Source organism: Rhincodon typus, chromosome 9, assembly GCF_021869965.1.
Source record: "Rhincodon typus isolate 14 chromosome 9, sRhiTyp1.1, whole genome shotgun sequence".
NCBI classification, from domain to species: Eukaryota; Metazoa; Chordata; class Chondrichthyes; order Orectolobiformes; family Rhincodontidae; genus Rhincodon; species Rhincodon typus.
Window position 1 is genome coordinate 63,385,937 of NC_063340.1, and position 23,848 is coordinate 63,409,784.

Consider the following 23,848-nt stretch of genomic DNA (forward strand, 5'->3'; position numbering starts at 1 on the left):
TCTTGATCAACTAGTACACTCTGATCTCATGCGCGTCGGTTAATTAAAAAAAAGCTTGCTGTTAATCAGGAAGAAATCTTAATCAGATTGATGCCAGTTCTAAAAGGGATAAATTACAACAGGCTAGATAGACAAGTTTTACATTCCTTTAAGAATAGGAAACTAGGTGCTGATGTAATCGAGACCAGAAATATTTATGAAGCTTTATTATCTGATTTGTTACTTAATTATCCACCACAATTCATGAATGGATGTGGCAAGACTGCAGCATTTTGATCGGAAATGATCTGGGGTCACTCAGCTCTATCATCAGCGTGCAGTCTTGTTTTGTAACTTCACAACTTTTGGCTGGGATTGCTGCCAGCACTGACATGCTGTTGTACATTCTCCACTGAACCAACTATGCTGATAGTATTATACTCATTAGTTAATTGCATGCAGGTCATTCACATTAACTGGAGATTCTCTTGTGCTGTTTTATATAGCGGCAGACAGAAAATGTTGTCACAGTGTTGTACATCTCTGTAAATAATAGTTTGTAATAATAATAATAAAGTTTGTAAATAATAAATGGAATAGTGCATCATGATTAGGCTTTCTTGAATACAACATGGTCACAGAAGTTGACTCAGGCCATTGTGGAGAACAGCAGAAATTATTTTAAACTGTCAAGGTACAACTATCCCCTGATATTTTTCAGTTCTTAGACAAATGACCAGTGAAAGAAAGAGGTGCCTAAGTGGGAATGATTGCAATTCTACCAATGAGAAAACAAGCTAGGGACAGTGTTGCTTGCTGCAATAATTGGGTGCAGGAACAAGGGGGTTATTGTAAACAAAACAATGCAGAAATGGATAGGTATTTGACTTGAGACAACAGCATAATTTTGGATTGACACCAGTGATGAGTTGCTAATTACAAGTTCAGAAATGTATGTAAACATGAATATCTTGATCATGAATACAACAGCCAAGAGCCTTCTGGGCAATGTACTTCGTGAAAGAAAGTGTGCTGTAGTTAATCTAATGGAGTATATACCTTTAGTTGATTATCTAGATTGCAAATTGACACCTGCTGCAGGATGACTGTTCTTCTTGGAGAAGGAAGAGTTGAGGGGAGATATTAAAGAGTTAGACAAAATCATAAGGGCTTCAGACAGAGCACATACAGAAATGCTCTGAATGTCAGAAGGGTCACAAACCAGAAGACACCAGTGTAAGGTGATTGTTAAAAGAACCAAAGGGGAACAGGAGGAAAATGTGTTTTACTCAACAAGTGCTCAGGATTTGCAATGTACTCCTGAGCGTTGAAAACAGATTCAACTGCGATTTTAAAAAAGGGAACTTAATAAGCCTCTGAAAATGAAAAAATGCAGCCCTACAAAGAATGGACAAGGACAGTATGATTAGTTAACGTAAGAACCAAGAGCAGGAGCAGGCCATCTCACCTTTTGAGCCCGCTGTGCCATTCAATAAGTTCATGGCTGATCTTTTCATGGCCTCAGCTCCACTTACCCATCCTCTCTTACTGTTCAAAAGATCTTAGCTTTAAAAACATTCAATGAGGAAGACTCAACTACTTCATTGGGCAGGGAATTCCACAGATTCACAATCCTTTGGGTGAAGAAGTTTCTCCTCAATTCAGTCCTAAATCTGCTCCCTCTAATTTTGAGGCTATGCTTTCTTGTTCTAGTTTCACCCACCAGTGGAAACATCCTCCTGCTTCTGTCTTATCTATTCCCTTCATAAATTTTATATATGTTTCTATAAGATCCCCCCTCATTCTTCTAAATTCCAATGAATATAATCCCAGTCTACCCAGTCTCTCCTCATAAGTCAACCCTCTCAACTCCAGAATCAACCTAGTGAATCTCCTCTGCAGCCCCTCCAGTGCTAGTACATCCTTTCTCAAGTAAGAAGACCAAAAGTGCATGCTGTACTCCAGGTGTGACCTCACCAGCACCCTATATAGCTGTAACAGAACTTCCCTACTTTTACAACCAATCCCTCTAGCAATGAAGACAAAATTCCATTTGCTTTCTCAACTACCTGTTGTACCCGCAAACCAACCTTCTGCGATTCATGCACAAGGATGCCCAAGTCCCTCTGCACAGCAGCATGCTGCAATTTTTTACCATTCAAATAATAGTCCTTTTTACTGTTATTCCTACCATTGTACTCCATCTGCCAGATCTTTGTCCACTCAAACTATCTATATCCCTCTGCAAACTTTCAGATTCCTCTTCAAATTTTGCTCTACCACTCATCTTAGTGTCATCCGCAAACTTTGACACACTACACATGGTCCCAGCTCCAAATCATCTATGTAAATTGTAAACAATTGCAGTCCCAACACTGATCACTAAGGCACAGCACCAGTCACTAATCGCCAAACAGATAAGCACTCATTTATCCCCACTCTTTGCTTCCTGTTAGTTAACTAATCCTCTATCCATGCTAATACATTGCCCGTAACACCGTGAACCTTTAACTTATGCAGCAGCCTTTTGTGCAGCACCTAGTCAAATGTCTTTTGGAAATCTAGATACACCACATCTACTGGGTTCCCATTGTCCATCACGCTCATAATGTCTTTACTGGAATTCCAGTAAATTAGTTAAACATGAGCAACCCTTCACGAACACATGCTGTATCTGCCCAATGGGATAATTTTTATCTAGATGTCATGGTATTTCTTCCTTGATGATAGATTCAAGCATTTTCCTCACTACAGAAGTAAGCCAACCAGCCTATAATTCCCTCTCTTTTGTCTACCTCCATCTTTAAACAGTGGCATCACATTTGCTGTTTTCCAATCTGCTGGAACAGCCCCAGAGACCAGCAAATTTTGGAAGATTACCACGAGCATATTTGCTATTTCTCCTGCCATTTTGTTTAGTACCCTGGGATGCATTCCATCAGGGCTAGGAGACTTGTCTACCTTTAGCTCCATTAGATTACCCTACACTAGCTCTTTCATGATAATGATTGTTTCTGGGTCCTCACCTACTCGTTGTATCAATTACTGGCATGTTTTTCGTGTCCTCCACTGTGAAGATGGAAACAAAATACCTGTTCAATGTCTCGGCTATTTCCCCATTTTTCATTATTAAATCCCCCTTCTCATCCTCTAAAGGACTAATGTTTACCTTAGCCACTCTTTTTCTATATATTTGTAGAAACTTTTACTATCTGTCTTTATATTCTGAGCTAGTTTACTCTTATAAACTATCTTACTTTTCTTTATAGCTCTTTTTTGTAGCTTTATGTTGCCCTTTAAAGTTTTCCCAATCTTTTAGTTTCCCACTGGTCTTTGCCACTTTGTATGCCTTATCTTTCAATTTGATAGCCTCCCTTATTTCCTTAGGCATCCATGGCTGGTATTACAGGGAGATGGCTAGGACACAGATTGAATGGCTTTCTTCTTCGGCACAACCTTCTAGATTTCTACGGATGTGACAGATCAAGGGCCAGATAGAGATAATATGAATGACCAAAATGCGCAAGACACTGGTCTGTACATGTAATAGCTAATTACCAAGAATAGGAACTTGGGTGGCATATACTCAAGAGGGATCTGATGAACAGGAGGATGCAACAGCTGTGGGATGCACAGGAAAACTAGTGCTAAATTCAATTTTTGTTTGAATTTGTGGAATGATGGTCAAGAGAGATCCCCAGACTAGAATAATGGGACAGAAGAGCTGGAAGTAAAAAAGTGCACTTCAAGACACGGAGTCCTTTACATCGGTAGACTATGTACAAGATGAAGAAACTCAGATAGTGAAAAACGGAGATCTCACAGTTGTTGTCCTGTCAGGTATAAAAGTGAAAGCAAAATGTGCAGTTTAAACAGATTAAACAATGGCTGCAGAAAAGTCAGATTAGCAGAACTAGATGAGGTACCCATGAAGTAGTTTTGGTGGTTGTCATAAATTTAAGGAAAGTAACAAGGAGAGCAAAATAAAATTATATATTTGGAGGAAGGTTACAGTTTATTTTCAGGTATGAAATAATGGTCAATTAGCTTTATTGCATAGATGAATTTGTTTTAGAAAAGCATTTGCAGGTCGGACTGTGTGGGTCAATCAAAATTAAAAAACTGTATTTCCGTTGGACAACACTTATCAAAGAGAAGTACCCAAAGCCATTTAAAGATGCAGCAATTGCAGAAGGATGATAACGGAAACTTAAAAAAAAAATGGGTTTCATAGAGATTGCGTTCAACAAAAAGTGGGTTCCACATTATTTTATTAGTATCATAAAGGAAACTCTTCAGGTACTTTCATTACATACGCTGTTATTTCTTACAGGAGTAGGGGATTACTACAGAATTAAAAGAAATGTGTACCTTATTAATCCGATTGGAATAGATTTTAAAATTTTCAGCCAGGCTTGTGGGCTTTTTAAATACATTGGTTTAGATACTAAGCAGATAAAACTTTAAGTTAACAATTCCAACTGAATAAATCATAATGGGCATTCAGAGGGAGCATGTTTTCTAAAGAAGAGGCAGAGTAGTTCCAAACCTTAATTGGTCTTTTGATCCGATAGCGAACTTAGAGAAGACGCTGGTTTTGAGATATTGCAGTTGGACATTATAAAGAAAAATCGTTAAGTGCAAAATGTTTTACAGGCAAATAACATGAAAAAAAAAATCCAAATCAAGAAACTCAAGGATTCTCAGACAGCACATTCCAAACCCATGACTACTTCCATCTAGAAGGACAAGAGCAGCAGACATAGGAACACCACCACCTTCAAGTTCCCTTCCAAGCCACTCACATCCTGACTTGGAAATATATTGCCGTTCCTTCACTATCGCTGGGTCAAAATCCTAGAATTCCCTCCCTAATGACATTGTGGGTCAACCAACAGCAGGTGGACTGCAGCAGTTTAAGGAGGCAGCTCACCACCACCTTCTCAAGGGCAAATGGGGATGGGCAATAAGTGCTGTCCAGTCAGCGACGCCCACATTTCACAAAATGAATAAATGAAGTTAAGTGCATCCTTGAGTACCCCTTAGGTAACCCGAACATGATGCTAGTAATTATTGACAATGCATCTCATGCCAGTCTTCCTGATGGATAATCTTGTGCAATTGTTTCTTTTCTTGGCATCTCATATGGTCAAAAATGTGAAATGCTGTCCTGCTGTTCTCAAAGCTGTTTTATTTTCAGAAGTACTCTATTTGCCATACAACCATTCTTGTGGAGGCAGAGAATAGCAGATTCTATTTGTTAAATATTTGAAGAGAGATTCTGCATAATGAACATACTGAAGAATGTATATCTACTAGATGTTATGTTGTTGATCACTTTACAGATTGGTAGTGCGGGGGAAGGGGGGGGCGGGAAACAAAGTTCTGCAATGTAATACATTTTATAGAATGTGGAAGTTATTTATTTTAAAACTTTGTGCGCATCAACCAAGAAGTTAAGTTTTTTTAAACAGAGAAGGGAATTCTGTTAAATGCATTGTAATCAAAAATTCAATTGAATTCAGTAATGGGCATTAACTGATAATTCATTTGTGCTTCTAGACATAGGAGCATACTGACACTATGGTAGCTAGATTTAGAAGCACAATTGTATTGTGTTTCTTTGTAAATAAATGCTTAGAAAGTCTGCAGAGACTGGGCTCCATTTTTATCCTAATGGAAACTCTCCTGGAATCTGGCATTCTAGCATAGAATAGGTTGACCCCAAGGTTAGTGTTATTGGAAACAATTCTACCGCTGCCAGTGACGTAGATCTGATACTTCAGTATCTTGTATACTTTTAGAAAGATGTCCAATTTAATGTCTTTTCAAGAAGGAAGCAAAATGAATTTTTTGAACTTGACTTCATTCGCCCCTGTGCTGAGGTCAATAGAGTGGCTCATTTTTGCCTCCAGGGGTGGGAACTGTTTTACCTTAATTACCTTAATCTTAAATCACATTTCTTTAATCATCAAAATAAACCTACTCTCCGATCGGGGCGGGTGGGGGGAGTGGTCAGTTTGCTCAGTTGGTAAGATGATTACAAGATAACTCTCAACAAACCAGTCACTTGCAGCTGATGATAATTAATAGACACCCAATAGCAAAACTCCCAACACTGGAATGCAATGTTTTTACTCTGCATACCACTGTCCTATTGTTAGCATCATTAGGTACTGCACAAAACTACAACCTTTATAATGGGTATTGGTTTTATACTAAAACAATTGGTGGTTATTCTACCCCAACTAGTTTAAACTAACACCAGTGTGTATTTGCAAATAGAGGTGAGCATACCCAGACAATGCAAAAGGAACATATTTTTGCAATACAACGATGATGATCAGATGCCCAATGCTTTTATATTTAGGTAAAAGGACTGGCTCCTTCACAAGAGAAGAGAACACACATAACTACATTAAGAATGGAACCATATGTTAACAAAAAGGACAAAAATATGAAGCGAATCTACATCATAATTTGTTTGCATTAGTTAAAACAATTGCGTCATTCAGTAATTGAATAAGTCAGAGAGGTAAAACAAAGGAGTTTCAATCTGTACTCAAGACTTCTACAACTATCATCCACGTATTTCATGAATTTTTCTTAAGTTAAAAGTGGGGTTTGTCATATAATTGAATGGCATGAGAACTATGTAGGTGAGAAATGTTGACTAATCACTTTAATTTGTAAATAATTAATATGAAGGCCAACAGAATAAAAGAGATGAGATAACTCAGCAAGCCTTGACTTTATAAGCCAAAATAAGCTGAGAACTGAGCTTGCGTAGACTTGGGGGTAGAATTCTAAAGATTCACCACCCTCTGATTGAAATGATTCTTCCTAATCCCTCAGTTCTAAATTGTGGCAGCATGGTGGCTTAGTAGTTAGTATTACTGCCTCACAGCACCAGGGACTTGGGTACAATTTCACCCTCAGGTGACTGTCTATGTGGGGTTTGTACATTCTCATGTTTGCGTGGGTTTCCTCCGGGTGCTCTGGTTTCCTCCCACAGTCCAAAGATGTACAGGTTAGATGGATTGGCCATGCTAAATTGCCCATAGTGTCCAGGGATGTGTAGGCTAGGTGAATTGGTGTGGACTCGATGGGCTGAATGATTTGAATGTATTGCACACTTTGCATGCAGAATGTTAGATATCAGAAGAACAGGTAGCCTTCCCCATTCTCTAAATCACTTTCAAACTACATTCTCTCAGAAACCAGATTATAGACAGTGCAGGATCATGCAAAATTGGTCTGCCAGTCTCACTTGTTTACTACCAGCCAGCAGTTGCTAGCAAGCACATGAGAACACTTGAACACAACATGTATGGGTCTGTCATAGGCATGCGCCCTGAACACCAATACTGCTTACAGGAGCCTTCACCAATAAGACAGGCAGCACAGTTCTGACAAAATGTACGTACACAGCTTGCTATACTGCATCATAATTAAAAGCAGAAGAGTGCCACCAAATTTCAAAAGTGCAAATAATGAATACAAAAACAGCTTAACTTAGGGAAAACAAAGTTTATTTGGGATAGTAATTCTTTGGAAGATATATTTAATGATGAAATAAACATGGGTGAAATTTTACCTGTTTTTCTTTGAATGTTCATCTTTTCCTCTTTTGACTCCAAATATCCTGGTAATCAATGCACTAAACAACAAAGTAGAAGAATTTCGCACCTGGTAATCAAAAGCAAGGAGAGAATGTTATGGACTGCATGAAACCTTCCTTGTCCACTTTTTTTTAAAAATTTGTTTCTGCACTTCTACTGTACACATTTTAAACTTGATTAAATTTAAAGAACAGAAACAAATGAATCCTACAGGAATCCAAAAGTGATATACATTATGGAGCAATCTGAGACATTCCAAGATCCAAAGGCCTGTGTGGCAAAAATATTCCTCAAGAAAATTAGACTCAAGTTGCTTGAGAATGCAAGTATATAGCCAATTAAAGGCGATTCATAAGATGTCATTAGTTTTATCGACAATCTTTGCCAAATTAGGGATGTCTGTGCTGTGTGTCCCTGCTTTTTAGGAATTGGACTGACTATGCAAAATGATTTCATGCAGAGCTGGCAGAGGTGACACTGGATTTAACTTCAGGGTTGAAATGGCTGAGTGTGACCTGCTACTTCTGTCCCCATGCTATAAAAAAATCCACTTATTCTAAATTTGAGACTCTGTTATCTGTACTGTTGATTCTGGCTGCACCTTTTATTTAATATTAGTTAAATAAACAACAAGGTGCAGTTCAATTTACTGGAACTAAAATTGTAGACTTAATCCTGCCTCAGATCTGAGAAGTCAGTTCCAAGTCAGTGAATAAATGCAATCAAAAATAAACCTACATTCAGGAACATTAAAAAGTATACTAAATAATAGTGGTTAAATATCTCACAGTTTGAGTCTTTATACTCAGTAAATGCAATATAATGCCATCTTTGTGCAGCAAAGACACGTGAACTATACAAAAACCACAACTAACGTGCCATTTTTCCTTAACCCAATAATTAAAGACTGGAATAAACAGGACTTTTTTTCCTTTGGTAAACAAATTAAGGAAGGATTACATCCACAACCAAGATGTCTTTTGGAGACTTTTAAATTATACTTCGTGTTTTGGCAACTAGGGTTATTTATTTTAGAGCAAGTTTGTTTGATTTGGTTGGTTATGCAGAGCCATTTCTGCAAATATCGTACTCCACAAAAAGTCAGCCAGACTTTTTAAAAGCCATTTCTTGCCCCACAATTTAAATTTGTTTCAGTTAAGAAATCTTTTGAGCTTTACACAGGATCTTGCAAATTTTCCATCAGACTTCAGTGAGTCAATGAGATACAAATTCTTTCAACCACACTTAATCCTTCACATTAAAATCAATATTATTTGATATGAATATTGTCAATTCTGTTTTCCACGCAGGTCAAAAAAAATTGTATAAACAAACTGGATGCAGAAGAGAAAGCATGCACACTGGCAACACTAAAACAGTACAAAGGCTCAATTTAACCAACAATTTAGAAGACAAGTACTGGAGATCTGAAATTAAAACAAAGTATTTGATCAACTCAGCAGGTCTTACAGTACCTTTGTCGAAAGAAACAAAACAAAGCTAACACTTTTGGTTCAGTAGGAGTACTTCAGAGCTCCAAGAAGGCCTATCAAATTTGGAACATTAACTTTGTTTCTCCAGAACTTTGATTTTAACCAACTATCTTCCTGGGTTGCCACCTGAGTAGTTTGATCAATTAAAAATGCAATCTGTAATAAGGTAAATTTATTTACCATCACAACAAGCCATTCAAAATCTAAGAACATCCACAGTCAAATCTAATAACAATGGGTGGCCTGGTGAAATAATAAATAGAACGTTGAACTTGTACACCAGCACTTCAGTTAATCTCTATTTTGGTATCTTCAACGATTCTATACCCAAATGTATAGTTGCTGAAATAGGAATTATTTGGGGTTATGATATAAAGCTCTAAAATTCTGAGTTAGATAGTCCTGCTGTGTCGTTCCCGGGAAACTAAACGTGTTAGTGTTACACACGTAACGTTTCAATTTTAATATTATCACATGAACCCTCCCAAGAATTGTGTAAACAATATAAAAATGCATTTAGCAATAATTCATTCACATTAAGATTGGAATGTCTGTAACATGAGTCCACATGAACTGTGTATAGCTCATCAATTTGAATCAGGGCAAAGGACTGACTCATCTGTTGAGCAGAACAGCATTTTAACTGAACAGCGATGGACATCGACATTATACCTTGAAAACAAGAGCAAGATAAAATAACATTCTTAGAACTCAGGAGACTACACACTTTACATTAAGTGCTTTGTGTGTATTTTGGTTTCACTTGTCTTTTTCTTTTGGTTTTGGTCATATTGATTCCAGAAAAAAACATCTAAATTACCAGATTTCCAAAGAATGTTAAAAGGTTATGACTTACTGCCCACACAGGAGACGTAAAGCCGAGGATGGCTGCTTGTATTCCTTCTGCCACATATGGAATGATATTTTCACCTAATTTAGTGTCTCTAAACAGAGCTCTCAAGATATTTAAAGAATGCACCTGACAAAACAAAAAATGTCCATAAGGAATTGTGAAGAACAGCATTAAGTACATTTTATTTTCTGCATCCCCTCTCCCCCACCCAAAAACGCAGCTTAAAACTGAATTTGTTTCACGAAACATGCAAGACATTTCATAGCGGAGAACTGGACACCAAGCAGTAGGAGAAGAGATGACCAAAAGTGTACACAAATAATTAGGCTTTGAGGGAAGTTCTGTAAGTAAAAGTAGCAGAGATTTGAGAAAGAAGAATTAAGGGAAATAACAAGAACTGCAGATGCCGAAGTCAAAGTCGATACAGTGTGGAGCTGGAGGAACACAGCAGGTCAGGCAGCATCAGAGGAGTAGAAAAGTCGATGTTTTGGGTTTACACCCTTCATCAGGACTGAGAAGGGGGAAGGGAGCTCAGAAATAAAGAGAGGGAGGGGGGTGGGGCCAGGGGAAGGTAGGTGGGATGGTGATTGGTGGATGCAGATGGGGTTTTGTAGAGATAGGTCATGGAAATGGTGGGGCAGATAGGTAAGAAAGATGAACAGGTTGTGTCAGGTCAAGGAGGCAGGGATGAGAGGGAGGGTTGGACATGGGCAGAGACCAGGAGGTGGGATATTTTTAAACTGGTGAATTCTATGTTGCTGTAAGCTCCTGAAGCAGGATATGAGGCGTTGTTCCTCCAGTTTACGTGGAAACTGGTGACTTCTATGTTGAGGCCATCGGGCTCATTAACAGGGACATGTGGAAGAGCTTTTTGACCCAGACATCAGTGAGTGACTGGAATTCTGTGCCCAGTTTAGTGGTTGAGACCACCAAACCTACAGACCAAGTTTTGGAAAGTGCGATTAGAATGAGTGGCCGGTTTATTCATAGACGTGATGGGTTGAAGGATCTCTTTGTGCTGTAACTTTTGTATGGTTTTAAGGTAGTTAAACAAAGGGGTTTAGGGCAGAAGCTCTAAAACATAATGCCCAAAAAAGGAAATTCTGGCTTGTCAGCAACTTGATGATCAGGTAAGCAAACTGAAGTTGGAGGGAACAAAGAGTTTTTGCAGGGGCAAATGATAATTAACATTTTGAAGGATAAAAGGAATGGTGTCATAACTAAGGGAGCCATTAACATTGTCAGTGAATAATAAAACAGAGAAAGAATCAAAAGATTCCTGTAAATACTGTAAACATGGCATACTACTGGTAGAGAGGGTGGATGAGGTGCCTTTCAAGCACATCCCTTGGTACCTGATAGAATCAAACTTTGTGAATGCAGTTGTATTTGCACCAGTCCAGACAAATGAAGAATATTCCATCACATTCCTGATGTTCATTTTTAGGTAAAGACATCAGGGAGATAAGGTACTTGCCACTTACTACTCAAATTCTGATTTTATACAATAGTCATATATGTAATTTGTCCATACGAATTTCTGGGCAATGGTGACTTCCAGGATGTTAATGGTAGGGGACTTGATAGCGGTATTGCAATTAAATGTCATAGGGAAGTGGTCAGGATTTTCCTTTGTGAAAACAGTCACTGCTTGGCAATTGTATGAACCAATGATATCACTATTCATCAGCTCAAGTTTGGATGCAGTGTCTGATTGCTTCATATCTGAGAAATTGTCAATAGGCCTGACTATATGAATTATAGGTGAACAACTCAATCATGGCCTAACGATGGAGGAAAGAGCATTGATGAAACAGCTGAAAATACATGAATTTCACAAGCTATCCTAAAAAGCATCTACAGCAATATCATGGGCTGAGGTGACCGCATGTCTCTGCATCAGATATGGAGTGGAAACTGGAGAGCTTTCACCCAATTCCCAACTACTTAAGTTTTATTAGGCTGTTCATTGCTACCCTCCGTTGGATGTTAAAGCCTGTGTTATTTGACCTCTGGAATTTAACTCATTCCATGTCTAGAGAAAGGACATAATTTGTCAGGTGAAGTGGTGCAACTCAAAATGTTAATTGCTGTGCAGGTTTCTGACTTGCAAGTGTCACCTGACAACGCCATCAATAACCTCTTCTGTCACTGTTGATAATTGGGACTATGCAGATTGGCTGGTAGTTAGATAGGACAGATATTCGAAATTTTCTATACTGTCAGACTTTTACCTTCTCTGGAAGAACTTCCACACAGCCTGGCTAGTTCTGGAGGATGGGGATTCAACTCATTATCTGGATACTGTCAGTGTCCATAGATTTGCTCATCCAAAGTGCACAGAGCTCATGATGAATGAATTGGTTTGGTTTTAATATGTGATCTATGATTGTGAGGCCTCTGAGAGACAGAGTGCCAGGAGGATCATCCTCTCATACAAAGTTGAAGACATTTAGATGGGCTATTGTTTTGTCTTTGTACCCCCTGGAACATTACTATGACTAACAACATAAATATTCATTGAATTGCTTTACCTCTAATTGCTAAATTGCCAAAGTTATTCACAATTGGATGCAACAGCTTCTCAGTTTTAACCTGATCCAAGGATTGTGGGGTTACCGAGATCTGTCTATATCTTGCGGTTTTCATTCAATTCACTAAGTGGTATCAAAAAGGACTGAAATGCAGTCTGGGCAATTACCACTCCAGCAGCCTCCACCCGATTAGCAAAGTGATGGAAGATATCATTAACAGTGCTATCAAGAAGCACTTTACACAGCAATAACTTGCTCACTAATACTCAGTTTGTGCTCTCCACGTGAACTCAGCTCCTGATCTCATTAAAGCCTTCATCTAAACATGGACAAATGATTGAACTCCAGAATTGAGCAGGGAGTGACTGCCCTTGACATCAGGGCAGAATATGATCAAGTCTGAGACCAAGCAGCCCTGGAATAAATTGAAGTCAATGGAATCAGTAGGAAACATCTCCACTGGTTGAAGCCAAACCTTAGCTTTAGTGGTAGTTAGGTAATATTGAAGGCTCGAGCCTCCACTCGTACCACATGAGTACTGGAAATAACCATATCAGAAAAGAGAGATAGAGAATATAACTACAACGTTCTTGGGAAGAAACAGTAAATTACATTCAGAAACAGATCAGCATGTACAGTTAAGTATGGATTCTTTTCACCATCTTCTGGATTTTAAATTGTCAAAATGCATAATGCAACTTTCAACACACTTCTTTCCCTCCCTTCTTAGTAAATAAGAGAAATAGCATATATCAATGGTTTCTTTCCAGAAGTGTAAGAAACTTGAGCATAACTTGAACGTTCAACTTTCCCAACAATGATATTATGCATGCAAATTTTTATAACAACATATCAATGCACTCTTGTATACAATGATATAAAAGACGTGTTCACCAAATGAAAAAGTTCACCGTGTTATATAATGACCCAAGTATAGCGGATGTTGTCTCTCATTAGTAAGACATTGTCCGATAGTATTAGATGTGGTCTTATTCAACTCTTGTTCTCCAGCTTAGATGTCAATATCTAAATCACATTCAACACTTCTGAATATTGTTTCCAGTGTTTTGAAGAATGATCTGTTTTGCAAGATGATCTGCAAACTGCCAAGAGTCCAAGACTTAACCTGCATCTGGCTCATGGATTCTCAACTGTTGGAACAAGCAGCAGTCCCAAAAGTGGCCATCTATCCCACTGATACTGCTTAGCTCAGAGAGTTGTCAGCTAATCAGGTTGGAAACCAAAACTCTTGAAAACCAAAACTTCTTTTCCAGATGGCAGAACATCCACCTCCTGCCAATTAATCTGTTTTTCTAGAAACAGCCATTAAATTTTGTATCATTATTTCTTCTGACATGCATTTTTAGGCTGTTCTATACTCTAGAATTTAACAAATTGGGAGTTAAGAATACAATGATAATGTTAATTCGTGTTACCAAACAGTGAAGTGATTACAATATTGTAGCTATCTATCAATTTTGGGCAATAGTCTGCACTGATGATAACAGAATTCTCTCCACAATTTCAAGAGGTGTTTTCAAGTCTCAATTATTTATGTTTTGAGACCAGGTGTTATATTAAAGACATTAACACAGAGCACGTAGGCTGTAATTTAATCTCTGTTTAATTGACACCATATGCCATTCAAGTTTGGCTTCAATGGTAGCCTTGTTACTTAATTCTTTATTTAGCTTCTTATCCTTCCATTTATATAAAGCACGATGGCCAAAGTGATGCTGTGCTCAGTTTCTCAACTTATGCCTTGGAGCATAGAACATTAAACAGAATTACAGAACAAGTCCATTTTCAAACAAAATAAAGCTTCTTTCCTCAACTTAGTCTATGGATTTTAAAACAAAAACTGGTTTTAAATGTCAGTTACAAAGCACTAAACATAACATCTTCTTGACCACACACTTGCTTTCAATCAAGCTTTATTGATTTTCTGAATAATCTTATTCAGCAAGGTTCAATTATATAATTTAGCAAAGTTACTAAACTTCACAGAAAGGACATACATCAGCTGAGCAATGGCATGTTATGCCAACTTCTTCAGTAATTAGCAATTAACTTGTGTATTTTAATTCAATTCTGTCACTCAGCATGTTTCCAGAATCTTTGTTACTAATGTTAATTCTTCAAGCAAAAAGCAATGAAAAAGGCAAATAGATAAATTAAAAACATGGAGATCATAATACCGTCACGCAAAAAAAACTCGATAGACATCTTCCAAAATATCTGTAATGATGCTTAAAGTCTAACACAAAGTTAAATCACCTGAAATATATTCTCAACACCTAATCTTAACATTGATCCAAATCTCTTTGCAGTCTTGGACAAAAGAGCTGTAGACCAGAAGACAATGACTTCCCTTTATATCAAGGGAGCTTTAGATGGAATATGTCATCAAGCAGCCAGAGTAAAACTGAAGTCACTAATAATCAGGAATTTCAGGGCTTACTGCGTTAGCACACTGGAAATCAAGCCTCATTATTCCAAGAATCGTAATAAACGTTTAATTAAGATTTAATCAAGCTATCCAAAGAGCCAAACTACCTGACCAACTAGCTCAGGTTAGAAGAAAACACTCATCTGGTTTCTGTACTTAACAAGAAATAACTGTATATTACAAATAAATTATCCTTAAGCAATGGCAATTAGGAAACATTAAATTGCCAACAAACTTAAATTCGACCCCATTTTTAAACATCCCTCTTCATAAACAAGTAGACACACAGAGACCAACAAAATGGATACTAGGGTGAAAAAGGGGAAAACAAAAAATCAGGGAATTGAGTTCCAGGGATTTAATCAAAATATGTCTTCACATTTCTTTCTGTTCATTGCCATTGACACAGATTGTCTGCACACCAATGCTCTCTTTCATTCCCTGGTTGAAAATTCACATTTCACCATCTTTGAAAGTATTTTAGTCTCCCTTCAATAGGGGAGTAGGCTCAAAGAGCCAAGCGGCCTGCTCTTGTTCATATACGCAGAGAAAGGTGAGTAGAAGTTACTTGGTATGCCCACATAGGACAGAGGGCAGGAGGAGACTGACAGAGAGAGAAGAGAGAGAGAGATTTTTCATGCTCCCTTTGCAGGCTTCATGGCTCTTTGTTGCATTCAGCACAAACAAGCCATGGTCATGTGGTCACTAGGAGACAATCAAACTGCTGCTGTCAAGCAGTTGTCCCGTAGTTCAGGGCATGTCACCTTCACGTTGTCTGCCGTTTCTCCCTGTTCCACGAAAATTGCAACTTTGGGCATTGTATACAAAGTGCTCCAATAAACATGATATTTTAAAATTATAGCCATGTTCTTGCAGTCTCCTTATTTAAGTCAGCATCTTCCATTTTAGTCTAGAATCCAAATATAATGAAAATAAAACTATATGGTTCTAAACGGACAAAAGGTTCCCCACATCCTGATTCATATGTAGCATAAAGCAAGATGGCTGTCGGTATTGGAGCACTATCATCTCAGCCCCAGGATACCACTGCAGAAGTTCCTCAGGCCTAACTGCCCTCAGCAAGTACTGGAACTAGATTTAAAGAACTGCCAGCCTTCAGCTGGTTGCAACCTCATTCCTTATAAGGGAAAGGAGCCCCATCCATAGGCAGATGATTGCCAGCCACACACAATATCAGCCAAGAGCTTCCGAAATCAGATCATCACCGTACCTTAAACTTCTAGGCTATGTTTTTGATTCCAAAGTCTAATTCAGCAATGTAAAAATTGTGAACAGTGGTCCCAGCATTGATTCTTATGGGACGCGACTGCCCACACTGAATAGCTATCTTTTGTCCTTATGCTCTTTTTATTGTCTTGCAAACAGCTAGATATTCAATCTGCTCTTTGTCCCCTGACTCTGATACCTTAACTTTTTTCATTAGTCTATTATGTGATATCTTATCAAAGTCCTAGATATCCTACATCTACCAAATTCGTTTTATCTTCGAAGAATTCAATGAGGTTAGTTAAGCAAGTTCTAATTTTGAAATTCATTATGACTTAATATTATAATTTTTTTGGATTCTAGATATTTTTTCATGTTTCAATTATCTTTACTATTATCAATAGTAAGCTGACTGTTCTATAGTACCCAGAACAGGTTTATCTCCAAGAAGTAAGGATACCAGTCTTCAGACAGTACATTTTTCTTTTAGCAAAGTATTAACTATGTCTAATATTCGCTGTGTAATCACTTCCATATGTTCTTTTAAAACACACAAATGCAATCCAGTGAAACCGCTTTTGCTTTTAATACTCAGTTAATGTAACATTTCTCCTCATTTGATTTTCAATAGAGTCATAGAGTTGTACAATATGGCAGCAGACTCTTTCAGTCCAACTCATCCAAGCCAACCAGATATCCTAAATTAATCTTGTCCCGTTTGCCAGCATTTGGCACTTGGGAATTAATGGTGACTTAAGAATTTAATGGGACTTGCAAGGCTCTCTGGTGATTCCTGAAAGCAACCCAGTCACACATTACGATTGCTTCTGGCCTCATAAGGGAGTCCATCATTCACAAGCATTTAATTTCTAATCAAAGGACCCAGCATTGGGAAGCGTGGTGCCATTGAAAGCTACATTGTGTCCTTGCATCTGATCCCCTTACTCTTTCATCCTCACCAGTGAACCACCTCTCCCCGCAAAGGTACCCACCCTGCTCCATTTACCACAATCGAGTGACAATTCATGGTTAAGACCTCAGTAAATGATTAGCAACTGACATTGCCCTCAGGAGCATGGCTTGTCTCTGACTGGCAGCTCTCCAAAGATGGGATTTCAACTAAACCTGTGGGGAATATCGTGTGAAACCCAATGTAGTCCATTTAGTGTCTGAATGCAGTCAAACAGTATTGAGCCTCCTCGACAGAAGCAATGCAAGGGTCCTGCCAGTTTTCCATTCAGTAGATTGCGGGTGGGGAGATTCCAACATAAAAACTAAATTCACTGATTATGGAACACACTGTCTAGGAATACAGTACTGATGAAATTCTTATTTTGTGGTATGAATTTATGGAGGAGCCAGCACTCAGCAAAAGTAGTGACATCAAGGGTTTAGGCAGCTCCAATAGCTTGCTACACTTGACTGTTCCAAAATATTATATAAATTCAATACTGTCTAGAAACAAGAGTGGGGGCTTGTTACAAAGTTTTCAGCAGGTCACTTAAAACAGTTCATGGTTACTGAAGAAAACTTTCAAGCTCACAGAGAAGATAATAGACAGAAATTGAAGTAAGTTCCATGTAGAAAAGAACTGCTTAGCTGTATTGTTGAAAATATAACGGAGTGACATGGAGTTGTGTAGTTGGACACTCAACGAGAAGCAACAGCAGTTGGATGGCTGTGTTCTTATGACTCGAAAAAGTTGTAGGAGCTAAGTGCTTGCAGTCAGAGTTCCAGGTAAGTTCTGGGAGCAGTGAAGACTCAGAAGAAGCCATGTGCCACTAAAACTGCAGCTTAACTGAGAATGAGGGTGAAGGAAACCCACATTTGCTTTGAGCAATTGAATCCGATTAGAATTCAGGAAACCAACTGAGGGCTTGCGAAGCTCACTGTTTGAGAGAAGTTGGAGTTTGCTTGTGAATAAGTGCTGGATAGCAGTTTCCAAGGATCTAGGACAGCATAGTCCCAGAAAAGGAGCAATTGTCATGCAGTCTGTGGTGCAGCCAAATTTGAAGGAGTTTCCAGGCCAGATCATGAAAAGTGAAGCATCATAATCTCATGTAAAGTTTTACTAAGTGTTTGTGACCAACAGTCTGGTGGTGGTGGTGGTGGTGGTGATTGTCTAGAAATCCTTAGTATCTCTATTAATGCAACTGCTGTTTGATGTGCTCAGTGGTGGTATTTGAGCATTAAACTGTTATCTATATTTACTTCGTTAATTTTAGAATGTTTGAATATAATTCACAACAAAGTTTGCACAGTCTAAACTTTTTCTATTTATAAATTGGCCATTTTGCCAACCTGGTTAAATCCAAAACTTTTTGTAACCAGTGGAGGAGTGAGCCTACGGAAGAATCAGTGCATCCATAGTACAAGTAAATAACATTAGCAAATTTCAAAAGGAAGTTGGGGTATAATTTTGACAAGAAAACACCAGCAAGGAATACATGAAATACAATCTGAAATATCAAAACCATCTCCACACCACAAGGAAAAGCAATTACTTTAGTTCTTATCAATGCCAGGGAATGGCAACAACTATACTGGAATAAGAAAAAAATTGAATTTGTAATTCAGCTTCTGTTACATTCAGAAACAGACTTGCATTAATTACTCATTAACAAGGACATTTCAAAAAACATTCCTAAGAGGCTCCTCTATTAAAATATGATTTAACATGTACAAACTACAAATTTGTGTCTCTTTGCTACCTGTGGAATGGTGGCATTCTCATCTTGGCAAATCGATGATGGTATGGCGAGCGAAATCAGTTCCTTCATTGTCAGTTTCAGAAGACTCATATTGGACCCCCTAGGTTCTGAAGACACCAAGGCCTGCAGAGGGAGAAAAATAAAATGTACAATTTTTAAAGACATCTTCTATCTTTAAACACCTGAATGGGATGCCTTATCTTTAAATTATATCTGAATTAACTAGATTTGCTTTCTGATTGCTATTTTCTTTCATTCTGCGCACAGATTTATCAGCCCTTCTTAAAACAGCATTAAGTTGCAAACTTGTTTACACTTAATAAAGTAAGAGGTATTTTATGGATCAGCACAAATTCTTGTCTTAACACAGCATAGCATTAATAAGAGGCATCCCGAGAGGAGCAGCTTCCCACCTTGCTTTACTGACAACTGTGCCAAAGCAGAAAATATAAAGAAAATATAACTATTAAGGCTGTTGGTCTATTGCTATATACATTTTCTTAACATGTTATGTAAAATTACACTGTCCAAGTGAATTTTTAAAAACATTAAGCTAAAGTATTGTTTCATAATTTTAAAAAACTCAGATCTATTCATCTCCAATGATAAGGTCATGGAATCCAACAGTTTCATAGAAATCAACAGAGCATCAGTCTTAACCAACAAACCCAAGCCTTCCCATACCTGAATGTAAAACGGAATGCCAGCACTACGTCGGGTGGCACACAGTTTGGATGTAGGGATACTGGACTTAACTTCATGTAGAACTTCTTCTAACCACTGCTGCGGTAATTTCTGCAGATCACTATTTTTACAACTAGAAATAGGGAAAAAAAAGGCAATAAATTTAACTTTCAGTTGTAGTTGCTATTGTTCTTCCAAACTTTGGAAGTCAGCTTTACATTCAATCTGCAATCTGCGGCTTCAATCTGCAAAACAAGCAGGTGCAGCTAACTTTATTAGGGCTTTTATGTAAATAGGTTGTTCAATAGGCCTGGTAATGTGCTCTGGGCACCTCTAGATAAACCTGATTGAGTATGAAATACAGTACTGTGATTTAAGGTGTACAATATATTAAACTTTTCTTTAAAGAGATCAGAAAGTCATTTGTAACAGCAACCTAAATACATAACTTCCAAAGCATTTTGAGATTCTGTTAACTGTCTGGCAGGACACCTGTATTGTTAATTAATCAAATTTTTATTTTCTTGAATTTACAATAGATAGAGAAAAGAAAACAAGGGACCTCTAGCCTAGTTTTGACGTCAGTTCAGGAGAACCATTTCCTCAGAGTAGAAGAATCAGGTTTTCAGTTCAGCATAACTGTCTCCCAAGTTCAAACGTTTTAGTTTGATGTCTCTAAACAGGGAGAGGTTGCATATAAGTTTTCAATTGTTGAGAACTGAGAAGGGATTTAGGCCCTCATAGCTGGAAGTAAGTTGTAAAAGTATCTCAACAGTCCATGGAAGAGAACTGGAAAGAGTCAGTTAAGTAAGAAATTAAAGAATTAAGAGGAGTGATATCTCTCTGGAATCAAATGTCTGTAAAAAGAAATTATGGGAAACAGAATGAATCTTTGTTTTGATGTTAGTTTAAAAAATGTTAACAGTCATTAAAGCATTTTTTTTTATGCGTTGTGTAATAAGCTTGCGTTTTTCTGTTAACATTGGCAACCTCTCATGAACATGTTCAGTTGACTATCCACCAGGGTAACCACTGCAAACATTAAACTTATGAACTATCAAGCCAGGTTTCACTCTGATCCGACTTGTCCAGTATTACCATAAAAGAGCACAAGAATGCAATTCGTGCTTAAAATAAAGATCAATTTCTGCCCACTTATTTAGAAGTTTAGACATCTCAAAACATAGAAATTTGATTTCTCTATACCTAAGCCAAATCTGTTCATAAACACTACTGTCAAGACAAAAAAAGTCTATTATTAACATTCAATACATTAAACTCGTCTTTTTACTAACTTGTATATTTCCATTGTTTTGTTTCTATTCTATCAACTTTGACTTGCCAAAGGTAGAAATGATTCAGTGCATCATATGTCAAGAGAATCCTTTGACTTGTTATGACCAAGTGAGGAGAGATGGAATGGCTTTCCATATTTTCCTTTATTATTTGACTGAACAGGTATATTTAGAATTTTAAAGGATGCCACTGCCAACCAAATGCATGAACTTTAATGTTTCCATGAAGGCTGTAAAGGATTAGCCAGACAGGATTTTCAAGTTTTAACAAAGTAAAAAGTCGAGTTTAAGTTCTTAAACGAACCCAAGAAAAAATATTAAATGGTTATCATCAGTACCAAAATGCAATACATGCACACAGAATCCGTGCAATTACAGATTAAAAACTAAAGGTAAGTAAATCATGAAAAATAGGAGTCAGTTCATATTTTACAGCTCATATCCTAATCTGGCTGTGATTCAAAGATTTTTTTTGTTTTCAATTGTTCTCAAAATGAAGCTGGAATGTTCCTTTTCCTTCTGGAGACATTGCTGTCAAAATTCAGAGGTATAGGTGAATACTTAAACTCAAAAGAGGACAAAAGAGGAGAGAAGCTTTTCCTCATTCCTGCTAGTACACACACAAAGCTTAGTTGGTGACAACAATTTCCTCAAACCATCATTACAAGCTCAAAATACTGCATATTCCAAAAGGTGGTTTTGGGTTAGCTCACATTGGCAATCATTTTAGTGATTCTTTTATGGCCCTAGATGGGGTTAGCTCACATTGGCAATCATTTTAGTGATTCTTTTACGGCTCTAGATGATTAGCTTTTCGTGTCATACTTCCAACTTTCATTTTTCACAAGCCTAAAAAGAATCTGTTTTCACCTCTCCAGGGAATTAGTGTCTTTGGTAGTCCTCACGAGTTTACATGATGACGTAAATGGGCAGCCATTTTATGTGAGTCAGTGTTCCATTGTTTCAGTAAAATGTTCCTTTTCAAACGAAAAAAAGTGCAAAATACGAATCCAGCCAAAGATATATAGAATTTATATTCTTTATAACATACCTTCATAGCAATATACAAGGTTTTGGCATAAATATTTCAACCAGAAATGAATCTACTTTGTCATGGAATTTGACATCTGCAAAGCTCTTTTGTATTACTTAGAGGATGCATTAGAGCAAATCACCAAAACTTTGAAAGCAACCCCCTTCCCTTCTTGTGACCTCCTCAAGTAAGACAAGAACAAAAACATATCTGTTTCATTTGAAAATGCAAGCTATGTCACGTTTATCATGTGCCAAATGGATGATCCATCTTGCCTCCTGATAACGTTCCCCAGCCTTGCAGATGTCCATTTTCACTCAATTCTATTCAGTCAACATTACATCAAAAAAAACAACTGAAAGCACTGGATACTGCAAATGCGATCTGACAACATCCCAGTGATTGAACTGAAGACATGTTCCAGAATTAGTTGCATCCCTCAACAAGTACAGCTACAACACTGGCACCTTACCAAAAATTAGGTGTGGGCTACAAATGCTGGAGCTGTCAGTGATGAACACATCCCATGAAAGAATATTTATAAATCTTGCTGGTGCCAACTTACTTGCTGTCTAAAAAACAGATACATTGATGAAGGGTGTATAAAAATTAAATTCTTCCACATGATATTCTCTTACAGTTATTTATACAAAATAAAGTTTGTAAGAAGACTCTCATATTTTCTGTCAGATCATTGAAAGATCCAAGCAAAATTGGTGGTGCCAAACAAAAATCTTACAACGTATGCAGTATTTCTCAAATATTGCTCATGTATTTTAGTAACCTAATGACTGGATAGCAATTGAGATCTCCTGTTTGCTGCATTACAGTCATGCTCACACTGTATGCACAAGAACATCTTTACTTTGCCCTTTCTGGTTTTACTTTGGAAGGCAGAAGTCACCTGTGCTTTAACTGATGCCTCGACTAAACACATCCTCAGTATTATCAACCTTCCACCACATTTCGGATTTTCTGTGTCACAGACTGCTTCAAGCTCTTGCAATAATGTTCACAATAGTTAAACCCTAAACAATTGCAGCTGGCCATGTTCAACTGAGGTGATTAAAGAGGGCACTGGCTATTTATCTGGATAAAAATTGTGTGCAGAGATATGGGGGAAAAGATAGAAAATTTGTACAATGTAATAGAACCAGTGCAAGCACAATGGGCAAATGGCCTCCTTCTGTGGCCTAACAATTCTGTGATTCATACAAGATGATTGATTAATGTAGGGTGCTCATTTCTGTCACCTCCAACTTAATTTGCAAACACATATCGTGAACTTGTATCAATGAATCAATGTTTCACAGTTAGTCCCAATTATACCTGAATAAGGCTGCACACGAGCTTGAACGTTTCAAACCAAGAATATTCATTGCACATGTAGAACCAAAAGATGAAGAATAACAGAGATACTCCATGGTCCTACATGTACAAGTTATGCAAGGTCTGCAGGCTGTTCTTCTCAAGAAACTAGTTGTGTTATAATTCCCAAATGATGAATTTCATATTTCCCAATTTATCCTTTACCATTAGGACAAGTAAGATGTGATTCCCTTCTGAAAAGGAGGAAGTCTTTCTGAAATTCAATTTTAGGAGGGCACAGCAAGTTGATAATTCCACATTTTTCCAGTCTCCATTCAGCAGTGGGTGAAATCCATTCTCAATGTGAGTAATGACCACTATTTCAATTCATCAATTTCAGCTTTTTTGCTTGTGGACTGAAATGGGAAAGGAACTGTTTTAATGACCAAGAACTGTTGAAGGATTACTTGTTTTCAAAAAGTGCAATATGACATCCATTGTAAGTATTATTTGCACAGCTGCTTATTCAAGTAATGGAAGCTGTAGTGATTATAACAAGGTCAGACAGGTGGAACTCATGAAATATGAATCCTGATTGGAACTGTTAATCTGGTCTAATCAAGGAGCCCTGGCTGACAGGTAAGAACAAAAGTGTCAAAG

The 23,848-nt window shown here is 37.6% G+C and overlaps 1 protein-coding gene across 1 annotated transcript in view; it reads right to left on the bottom strand.

Moving 5' to 3' along the window:
* Positions 1-23,848, bottom strand: part of thada (THADA armadillo repeat containing) — a 256,405-nt gene that overhangs the window by 152,749 nt on the left and 79,808 nt on the right. Inside the window, exons 22-25 of the mRNA XM_048601335.1 lie at positions 19,553-19,685; positions 18,869-18,991; positions 9,951-10,073; positions 7,577-7,668 (exon numbers count right to left, since the gene is read on the bottom strand). Coding sequence (XP_048457292.1) covers positions 7,577-7,668; positions 9,951-10,073; positions 18,869-18,991; positions 19,553-19,685 — 471 coding nt within the window. The remainder of the gene's footprint in view (positions 1-7,576; positions 7,669-9,950; positions 10,074-18,868; positions 18,992-19,552; positions 19,686-23,848) is intronic.